Here is an 11,812-nt window from a genome sequence, read left to right as displayed (position 1 = left end):
AAAAGAATGTAAAAAAAAAAATAATGAAAGATTTATTTTAATTTAAAACTAGAAAACAAATTTGAATGATTTATATGTTTCTAAATCCAGGTAGTTTCGCATTTGAAGGAAAATAATGCTACTTTTCATATCTGTTCTTCAAAAGTCAAAAGACGGGTCAAGAGTGTAATAAATAGCATTTTTTTTTAAGCTAGAAAAATTCGAAAATAAAATTCCTTATTTTTTCGGAATGTTTTTGTAAACAATAAAAAATGAGAGATCTTCCGAATGAATCACTTCCGCCATTTTGCATTTTGACATGTAAACATACAAAGTAAATATGTCCAGGGATTCAAATAATTACAGTCAAAGCTACAAGCTTGTCGTCGTTGGAGGCGGTGGCGTAGGAAAAAGTGCTCTTACAATTCAGTTTATACAGGTATGTGATTGGCAAAGAAACTAATTATTGTGACAAAGGCTAATTGACAAGCTCCTCATTAAATGGGTGGTGAATCACAGAGTGATTCATAAGGTTCTTATGTATATTTTCTTCAATATAATTCAGAATCAATATTGATTAAAGTTATATTCTGGTAAATTTCAATGGAAATGCATTTTTTAACCTACAAATATATGTTATCAATCTTATAAGATCTAAACTTGAAAGAAAGTATTTTTCATTAAATTATTGTGTGAACCTTAACTGCTGATTTTGTAACATGTTTTTCTATTATACATGTTTGCATGTTTATATGCACTTTTTTTTTTACATTCTTATAAATTTAGTTAAAACATATGCCTCATTAAGAAAAACTTGCATTAATATTACTGCTACTTTGTTCCCCACTAAATAATTTAGAAAGAGATCATGAATTCCAGAGGAAAGTTATTGGTACTTGGAATCATACCTGTAAATTAAGAAATTCTTATTTCAACACAATGTTGTTTATTTTTAATAATGATATCTAGCTTTGTCAATTCTAAATTCACTGAAGCCATCTGATGTCACTGCACAAACACTCTCATTTTAAATGTCAATCAATTTTGATGAGGATTGTTTAAATTTTAATTGACTTAGTTATATTCCAAATACTTGGGGGATAATTTACAATTTCTAAAGGTGCTGTGAATGTTACTGGGACCCTTCAAAGCTTTTTAACTTTTAACGGGGAAAAATGAAAGGAATGAAAATTACAAGTAAATTAGAATGTTCTCTCATGCACAAGATATTGTCCTTCAGATATTAATGTGTAAGTATCTGAATATATGCAGCTAAGTTCAAGGTGAATATCATGTTTTCTGTATTAATACTTTGCTCCATGAATGACTAATTAATTGAGCTTGCATCAGTCTATGACTGTTTGATTTCACAAGGACCTAATCAGCCATAAAATATATTCCAGATGCACATAAAAATAGTTTAGTGTTCATTGACAAAAAGATGGTTCATTTGATGCAGCTCTCCATATTCTGTTTTGATATATAACTTGCACACCATACAATATATTTTTTTTTCTTCATTAAATCAGTAAAATTTTATAATTGATATAGTGGAATGACATGATTTGATATTAAATGGAGGAGGAAAAACTATTATTAATCAATTCTTTTTTTTTTTAGCATTGTCACCATTTAAACACTGTTTTCTCAAATCCAAAAATACAGACTCATTCTTAGACTATTACATGCTAATAACTATTTTCTTTTTTCAGTCATATTTTGTAACAGATTATGACCCAACAATAGAGGATTCCTATACAAAACAATGTGTTATCGATGAAGTAGTGGCAAGACTTGATAGTAAGTAATTACACTTTCCCGGTGTAAAAATTTGCTATTACTACATGTACTTTGTAACAGGTTTTTTTTTTTTTTGGTAAGCTAAAAGTATGCAGTCATTGAGACTTGGAGGAAATCAACAACCGGCCTCTTCAACAAAGTTTTAATAAAACATGTTTAACTTGAAGTATCAACATATTGTTCTAATAAATACTGCACAGTTAAGTTCCGATGAAAGACAAAGTCTTTTGTAAATTTCACAGTGATACGGCTCTATGAAATATTGTTTGTATAACTCATACATTATAATATATTAAGAATTCTTAGGCAAAATCTTCATGCAACTGAGTTTATAAAAAAAAATCAGTCAAGCAAACAACTAATGCCACACCCCCTTCTTGGCACAGCTGTAGTTCTATGAAACATGGAATTATAACAGTCAGTCAGTGTACACAAGTGGTTTCTAAGTGATTTTCATAAATGACACAAAGCAAGGTTAAGTCTGAAGTGGCCACTAAGTACTCTTACCATATACACAGATGCATTTCCTACATCACCACAAATCAACATTTTTTTTGTGTAAGCAAAAGTTAGATATTTTTTCTCATAAACAGATAAAGTGTGGATGTACATTTCTGCAATATTTGAATGCAAAAGTAGACGGTGTAATTTTGAATTGGTTTTATTTTATGGTACTGGTTAGTGGTAGATTGAAGACAATTTGTATGCATATTGCAACCTGATTTTAAATATTGATTGATCCATTTGGGGTTTAATTTTTGGAAATGTTTAATTAGTGTAATCATTAGAATACTTGTTTCTTGGGTATTGTGCAAAAATTGAGGAGGGTGAGATGTGAGGGGGAATGTGGGTGCTCTTAAAAAAATTTAAATTCAATTTCTGAATATTTTATACTTAGAAATAGTCTTGAAACCACATGTATAATTGTTGGAGATATTACGTTTAATTATAAGTAAACCTAATCTAATATTAAGTCAGGATTCCATGAACAAACATTTTTATACTGCTGAGATTAATTTTGGGCAAAGATTAGCAACTTTTGGGGTCAGACTAGCAACTTTTAGGGCCGGAGTAGCAACTTGGTGGCAGACTAGCAACTTAGGGTCTTGGACTAGCAACTTTTGGGGCCTGGGCTTACTACTTTTGGGACCAGGGTACCAACTTTGGTGGCAGGCTAGCAACTATTCGGCCTGGGTTAGCTACTTTTCCCAAAGTTTTTAACTGTTACTCACACAACTCACAGTCAATTTTTTCACTCAGTGGTCTTTTATTATCTCAGCAGATAGTACAATGTACTAAAATCAGAGAGTGGTACCCCTTTAGCTGACTGCACTTTGCTTGTGACTCAATACAACTTAATATGGCAATTGCTGAATGCTATTTACTTGGACATATATACATGTATACTTAATATATACATCTTGTATATAGAGCTTTTCCTGTTATGACACATTTTTAAGATTGTTGTCTCTATGTGTACTGTATACAACTTCAAGTTTGATTTTTAAATATATAATGCAACAGTTTAAAGACACTCGACTGAGTAGCTTCCTTGTCTCTTGTGTTTATAGGAGTCAAATTTGAATAAATGCATTGTTTACACAAACTTGAACAAATATTAAGGAGGGGGTAACAATCATAAAAAAGTTCTTTCTTAAAATTTTGTGGATTTATGTTGTTCAAGTATACCAGATGTTGTTTGGTTTTTTTTTTTTTACCTCACTTATTTTTTCATTTGCATATGATAGTGTTTTTCTTTTCAATTTTTTTATTTTTAATTTAAAACAAAAAAAATTACCTTATTGAAATTGCAGTTGGTAAAATTATTTCTTTGTCATTTAATCCCTTTACCTTTAATTTATCAGATATGAGCTAGTATTAAAAAAGATTAATTTCCTGTGTTTTAATTCACTATTCACATATTGATATAATATTCTTTAAATAAAACAAACAAAAGTTAAAGGAATTTAAAACAAATATGCATGCAATTTATCAGGATATGACATATGTAAATATTTGCTAAAAGGAATTAAACAAACGTGCAAAAAATGTAATTATGATTCTGGTGAAATAAAGAGAATAAAAAATACTTCAGTGCAGCTTTTAATTTTAAATGCATATCTAATCCCATGAATCCTTGTAAAAATATCAAAGTGAATGTCACATACCTTTTGTTTGTGAATTATTAAAATTCTCCAGTCGTGTTTTTCCCTAGTCATGTTTTTTTAATGCAGAAACCATGAACAGGTCATATCATGGATATTAGTTTTAAGAATGCAAAGTTGTAGACAATGCATTGGAAATGCATTAGCATTTTCCTACTCAAGTATCAAATCAGCATTAACACAGAAATACAGCATTTCATGAAAAAGTTATAAATAATCCATATTAATATATAAAATTTTATTTTCAGTTTTGGACACAGCAGGACAAGAGGAGTTCTGCGCAATGAGGGAGCAGTATATGCGATCTGGGGAGGGGTTTTTACTAGTATACTCAGTCACAGACAGGGCAAGGTTTGTATCAGCACATTTGTCTACTTGGTCACTGGCAGGGTCAGGATTGTAGATTGTATCATACATGGGGTCAGAGTGTTAGGGGTGGGGGGTGGTGGAAATTAACTTCACCGATGGGGTAAGGTTTGTTTCAGTGCATTGCTCTTTAGGGAGGGGTTTTTATGGGTATATTCAGTCACTGACAGGACCAGATTGTATCAGTACATGGGATTTGTTCAGGGTTCTTTAGGTCTACTATTTAAAGACCAGGAGTGTTAATGCACTGATAAATTTTCAGTTTTCTGTCCATCATCCACAAACAAGTTTTCAATATGGTGCTTCTAAAACTTTCATTTTTGCTTGACTTGAAAATTTTTATTTATGTAGTCTGCATCAAGTAAATAAATTATATAATTATTTACGTCAATCATAATTTGTTAGAAGTTTAATTCAAGTGCTTCTACTCATGCAGTTTTTGTAATTTGAATTAAATGTATAAAATTATAAAGGCAGACAACAGTAAGACTGGAAGCACTTATTTTTAGGGCTTTAAAGTTTCCCTAAACATTAACCACTTCAAGGACAACCGGTACTAAGCTTGTGAAATTCATCAGTTAATAACATTATTTAATCACTATTCCATTGGCAAATAAAAAGTAAAAGTATAACAATGCTTGATGACCCTTATTAGTGTTAACTCATCATCTTATGGCTCCTTCTGTATTCTTCTGTCAAACTAATGCTTTAAGTTTCATTTTTTTTCTAAATAAGAATAAAACATTCTGGTGACATGACTCATACTCTATAGTAAACTAGTGCTCAAGAGCATCCTTTATCATTATACCCCCTGTTTGGAAAGAGGGGGGTATATAGTGATGGGGGTGTCCATCCATATGGCCTTCCATCCGTAACGCTTGGGGGTACCCATCTCTTATCCACAACTCCTCCTATACCACTGAATATAATTCAATGAGACTTTCTCAGAATCTTTATTACAAAGTACCTTTCTTCATGCTCAGTGCTCCACCTATTTTACATTTCATTTACTAATAGACAGATATTTGGAGATTCCCATAGAAAAACATAGACATTGCCATTCTTTTTATAACATTGGGGGTAGCCATCTCTTATCCACAACTCCTCCTATACCACTGATTGAAATTTCATGACACTTTCACGGAATCTTTGTTACATAGTGCCATTGTACATCTCCTATTTTACCTTGTGATCAGACAGGACCGGTATTTGGGATTTCCCATAGCAAAACAGGACTTTGCCATTAAATTCATATGAGACCAGGGTTTATCATTTTGTGAGCTCAATACTCGCAGTACCTCTAGTTTTCTTTTTGAGAAAAGGGTATTTTTAGATACACAAAGACACAATTCTCCTCAGACATGAAGGATTAGAGGGCAACCATGAGTATATTGTATGAAAAGCGTACAAAGAGATAAAGAAAAAAAAATGAAAGTAGATTGTCATGAGAAGAATATCACATGTTGTTGGACTGTTGAACATTAGATCTTGTCTGAAGTACACTTACATCAAGGTCATTTGAGCAAACAGAGAAAGGCTTGATACATTTGTTTGTTCAGCTTATATAGGTTGACAAAGATTGCGTAGTGTTGAGATCACTGGCAGATTTAGAGGGGGGCCCAGGGGGTCAGCCCCCCCTTTTGTGTCCAAAATATACATAAGATTTAATAAATCAATTTTTGGAGGGTGTGGCCGTGGGCCCTACCCTGACCCCAAACTGGTTGGGCCCCCTTTTCAAGATTCCTGGATCCGCCACTGGAGATTGGTAGAAGGGGGGGGGGGGGGGAATCATGGAAATATGATAATTTTTAAATTATTGATCCGTGACATATGACATTGCATCCCATTTGATTTTATTATGAGATGTAGCAAAAACATTTCAACATGTGCATACAAGTCCATCATTTTATAACCATTATCAAAAGCTGTCACAATTGAAAAAAAATAATATAGAATTTGAAACTGCTTAACAGTTAGGGAAGTAGATGGTTCCCCGTACTTACGGTTTGATTGAAAATTAAAGATGTGACAACACAGCACTGGCACAACAATTACACAACTGTCACATGTTAAATGTACCATGCATTGTTGGTGCGGTACAAAACATTATCCCTTGCATGTGGGTATGAGAAGATGCATTTCATTTTCTTCACACATTTTATAGAAAGCCATAACAAAGTTCTGTCTCATTAGGCACTTGACGGCAACCATCCTATTAATCTAAGACTACAATGGTAGAGGTTGTACATACTAATTTTTTAGTTTTTCCTGAATGTGATGAAATAACATTTAAGTTACCAGTACATATAAAGGCTTATTACTTCGTCTGAGCATACTGTAAACATATTTTTTCCAGGGGTCATAATTCCACAGAATTGCAATTTCTGTTAAATCTGCAGGTAGAAAATTTGGCAGATTTCTTGGATTGCTTTTTTATGTCTTAAATGTACCTAATTAAGGTACACTGTGACAAATTTCTGCAGAAAATTTATGATGGTGGACATAGCATATTAAATTAATCCTATGCCGAAAAAATGTACATAATCACTATACAATAGTTGTGTGAGTTTTTGTTCTCTGTATATGGCTTATTATCCTCCCCTGTTCCTCCCCTGCTGTCGTTTTTCCTACCTCTACCTTCTTTTTCTCCCCCTTCCATCTTTGCTTCCTTTGCTTTCCTCCCCTCCTCTTATGGCTGTAACCCCCTTTTTCCTCCAGTTCTTGGGGGAGGGGGTGTTTAAAGGTTAAATTCTGTTCACTTTAAAATGGTTTACTATACATTATTTTGAATTCCATATTGCATGTGACATTGACCAGTCAAACTTGCCGTTTCTATGGTAGGGTGTTAAGAGCAAAAAGCTAGCTTAACATTTTTCAAGTCAAGGATCTTTACATTGTTGCAAGCTATGTGTTTTGTGTCCAATTTAATTCCAAAAACAAGGATGGACACAAAACCTGTGATTTGCAATGATGGGATCTTTAGTACATATAGTTTGTAATGTATGCGTGTAACATGGGGATATCAACTTTTTCAGTGCCTTTGCCTTTTATAATTCACCCATTAATCAACAAATTTTTGAAGTTTTGTCTTTGTTCTAAGTTTTATTGTCCTATCCTGTGAAAAAAAATGTATAATATTCATTTACTCTCTCTGTTTTATTTCAGTTTTAATGAAGCATACAAATTCCACAAACAGATTTTACGAGTGAAAGACAGAGAAGAATTTCCAATGATACTGGTAGCCAACAAGGCAGATCTAGAGCATGCACGGGTGGTTAGTAGTCGTCTATTTTCTCATCTCTTGGGTAGCTGTGGTAATGGAGCTAGCTAAGGTTTTATTCTTATTACATGTGTTATGGATGAATGGCTGAATTATGGTACAGCCTTGTTTTAAAGCTTAACATAGTGCCAATTTGTGACATAAAGATTTGGTTTAGAGGCATGACATTCTAGGTAGAACTTAAGGCCATGTATGGTGACATGAAATGTCATTATCAGTATATTTTATGTAGGGTTATTTAACTTATGGAAAGATCATAATCAGTTACAATTTTTAGAACCAGTTTGTCAATATTTTTTGCAGTGTACATACTTTTTAAATAATATTTTTAAAAAAACCCACAAAGGTTGCATGTTTAATTATTAAATGAGATGCTGCAATCGACCAGTTAAATACAAGTCATTTAACCCTAAATACTAATCAAGGTTTATGTACCCCCCCCCCCCCCTCATAAAAAATTCCGCCTATTTTTTTTGTGTGTTTGTTTTAATTGATGCATTAAAAACAACAATTTATTTTCTGTTCAGCAATGTTTTGCATGGTAATTGATCTCACTCATTGCGACACTTTTATTCAGTAAAATGCCACCAATCACCATCGACAGCTTGGCGATATTTTCAGAGAGACTGGGACTAAAATATAGTACTAGAACTCCAGACCAAACAATCTCTACACTTCCTTATCTTTTTCTTAACACCCAACAATTAAAAAAAAAAACAGAGTCCAAGGCCAATAATTATGTAGCAACCCCCCATCCCCTTCAGTGGTGACAGGATATTAAATAGCGCAAAATTCCCACAACTTTTCTAATCCTCAAGAAAGTATCTTGCAGTCAGTCCCATGAACATCTGTGTGGACATGGAAATTTTATAATCATTATTTCTCTTTTTTGGGTGAATAAGTTGTAAAGTCTCCATTCATCATCAGTGGTTCATAAAATCATTTGAAAAAAAAAATAAGAATTACAGTGAAGCAAATTTGATGTGAATAAAAACATGGTTTAACTCTTGATTGCAATAAATAAAAAAAAATAAATTAATGCTCTTGTTTATCTTTTTCTATTTTTGTTAGAAAGCAAAATATTCTGATTATCATAGTTTAGCTTTTTTTTAAACAAATTGTTTTATAATATACTGAATATACTGAAATTATAATGTAATGACTTTTTCAAAATACATGTAGTACTTCCCTCTGTCATATATCTCTTCAGAGGAATGATATGAGAATCTAACCTTCAAAACTATGTGTTCATAAAAAATGATATTAGTTTTGTTAGGTCAATACATTCATTTATCTACCCACACAGAATCACAGTAACCTTATCCTTTTGGGTTATAAGTATGTACAATACATGAAATCACTAATTTTTGGATGGAGAGACCCACAAATTCATGCCCCCCACAAAATGTAAATAGTACATACATACAGCAACTCAACACTCCTTCATCCACGAAATTCAACCCCCAAGAACCTATAATTTTTCCTCAAAGCACAGAAATTTGACCCTTCCAAAATAAGTGACTTTACAGTATTGTCATTTTCTGGTAGATACAATAAATAATTGTAATGTCCTTAAACATGTCAGTTTTTGTACATTGAGTAGGGCTGTGCAGTAATATCAATATTCTGGTATATTATGATTCGTTGACAAAAATATGAAATTTGCAATGTCAAAAACATTTTCAATGGTGCCAAACAGTGAGGGTGCTGTTGTATAGTTGCATTTCATTGCAAAACTGTAGTGAAATCAACAAGAACTTTTTTGTTCTAACAAATTTATAATAGTTATATACACTCTGCTTATAAATGGAGGTTAATAAAATAAGAAAAGATCATTTAAACTGTTATTAAAAATACTGCAATACATATCGCAATACAGATGAAAATATCGCAATATATTGCAATACAAAATTCCCAGCTGATACCCAGCCCTAACATTGTGTATGTGTGCATGTATCTGTAAGGTACATCATTATGGACAAAGTATCAGGTGGTCTCTGTGAGTACTGAAATAAGTAAGATCAAACCTCATTATCTCTAATTTCATGGAACTGAACATTCATTTGAAAGACCCTCTATCATTGAAAAGATTTCATAAAGAACTTTTGAATGCTACACAAAAAGAGTAAGTGTTGTTTACAGACTTGTTTTACATTTTCTTTGTAGGTTACAAGAGAAGAGGGCCAGGAGTTCGCTGCTCAGTTAAAGATTAGTTATATTGAAGCCAGTGCCAAAGTGCGGATGAATGTAGACAAAGCTTTTTATGATCTGGTTAGAATTATAAGGTATGCTAAGAAATCTCACTATAAATGGAACAGGGTTTGCTGGAATACTGTATAAAAATGTTGATCATTGCTATTCATTGAGTTTTCAGTCTCCATTTTTTGGGAGAGTCACATGAGAAAAATTAGTTGTTCATGTAGATGTTTAGAGTCTCATGAGATTTTTCATAACTGATCTATAATTAGCCTTTGGGCTCAGTTAGATGTGATTGTTTTCATTGCAGGAGATTCCAAGCGAATGAAAGTCCACCAGTCAAACCTCCTAAACGAAATAGAAAGTGCACCATTTTATGATGGCATGTAGACTCTTTACTCAATTTTTTTTTTTATCTTGACAAGTTATACCCACCAGATGTAACACAAGAGAATCGAAAGCTTTGTTGTGTATCATACATGTGAAGTCAGCCTCATTCTGGTGATGACAATCCAAGTCTTGGTCGTCTGAGTGTTTGAAAGCTGCATTCTCCTCTATGTTGTGGTCAAGCTTCAAGCAAGAGTCAATACTCTGTAGATTTATGTGCATCATGCTCACAACATTGTTATACACAAAGTATATGTATGTAATGTCATTGAAGAAGGAAAAGTTTACTGTGAATTGTTTAATTTTTGTAAATGAATAGAAAATGTAACTTCTTTCATTATATGGATTTTTTTATAAAGATGTTATATTAACATAAAAGAATTGAAAAGTCAAATCTTCATATATACAGTCAAACCTGTGATATTTTACTTCTATAGAGAAAATATTAAAGGGTGGTATAGAATAGATATTGTCTTAATACAGGTAACCATGATTGAAGTTATAAGATATGAATGAGAAAAGTTTGTTTTGTTTTTATTATTATTAAAATTCTAGAAATGCAGAGTGAATTCAAATGAATTGGCTTCAGATATTTGAAATAACAATAAAGTTTGAATCAACAAATTTTTATTAAATACAATGGAGACGACATGAAGAAAACTCATTATAATCAGATAAACATTTTATGGCATTAAGAAGAAAAAAAGTTAAATGATGACCAAAAGTCATGGCAGAAAATCTTGGGTAGGAATTTTTTTTCATATTTAATAGAGAATTGTATAGTACAGTGTGACTATACAGCAGGTTTGACTGTTAACATATTTATTTGTCCAAAAAAAAGTTCAGTAGTTACCTCCATTAGTACCTCAGTTTAATCAAGATTAATGTTTATTTCAGCTTTAAAAGTTGCATTATATTCGTGTACATAACTTATTTGCTTTTAAACATAATTATGGAAAATTTTGAATGTATGTGTAATCCTGTTAAGAAAGTAACAAAAAAAATTACTTATTTCTTATGAAACCCTTTGTAGAATTAAGAGTAGAAAAAACAAATATATTTCCTTTTGCAGTTTGAGGAAACTTTTTTACAATTATTTTGCCATCATGCATTCCATAAATTTGATCTTTTTTGTATACAATGTTATATTTTTAATTAGCCTGTATATTATATTCACATTTTTCAAAATTAAGTAAACATATTTATTTACTTTGTATTTACAGTAGCTTTCATGAAAAAAATATATAACAAGCATACTTGTTTAGCTTAGATAAAAACTGTAGAGGAATTAAAGCCGTTCAACCTGGCATTTTCCATTTTGCTACATAAAAATTGATTAATTTTTACATATTGCAGAGTCCCAATAATTTTAAAGGCTCCTGCAAATCACCCTAAAAAAGTAATTAAATTTACTGATGGACGAAGATGCCACAATCTAAATATATTAAAAATGTAACACCCCCCCCCCCCCATCCCCATGCAGTATGTACAAAGCTGGTTGTAGTGTGTAATTGCAGAGATCCATATATTGGGAAATTGTAGTTTTTACTTCCCTTATTTCTTCAAAGTTTTACTTCTTTTTACAAATCTTATATAATTTAAAGATTTTATTTTTCTTGTATTTAGGGAAAGATTTAAT

General features: G+C 31.9%; 2 protein-coding genes across 2 annotated transcripts in view; one reads left to right on the top strand and one right to left on the bottom strand.

Annotated features, from left to right (window-relative positions):
- Positions 1–11,812, bottom strand: part of LOC133204045 (osteopetrosis-associated transmembrane protein 1-like) — a 137,196-nt gene that overhangs the window by 46,751 nt on the left and 78,633 nt on the right. The gene's annotated exons all lie outside the window — the stretch shown is intronic.
- On the top strand, positions 271–10,797 carry LOC133204172 (ras-related protein R-Ras2-like). The gene is made up of 6 exons (XM_061339921.1): positions 271–418; positions 1,692–1,779; positions 4,193–4,295; positions 7,476–7,584; positions 9,757–9,875; positions 10,097–10,797. Exons 1-6 carry the CDS (start codon positions 320–322, stop codon positions 10,164–10,166), a joined length of 588 nt encoding a protein of 195 aa, XP_061195905.1. The 5' UTR covers positions 271–319; the 3' UTR covers positions 10,167–10,797.

Source organism: Saccostrea echinata, unplaced genomic scaffold, assembly GCF_033153115.1.
Source record: "Saccostrea echinata isolate AGI-Se365-2 ecotype Australia unplaced genomic scaffold, CSIRO_AGI_Sech_v1 ptg000052l, whole genome shotgun sequence".
NCBI lineage: Eukaryota > Metazoa > Mollusca > Bivalvia > Ostreida > Ostreidae > Saccostrea > Saccostrea echinata.
The sequence above is the reverse complement of the archived record's forward strand: the minus strand, read 5'-3'. Positions and strand labels throughout refer to the sequence as shown.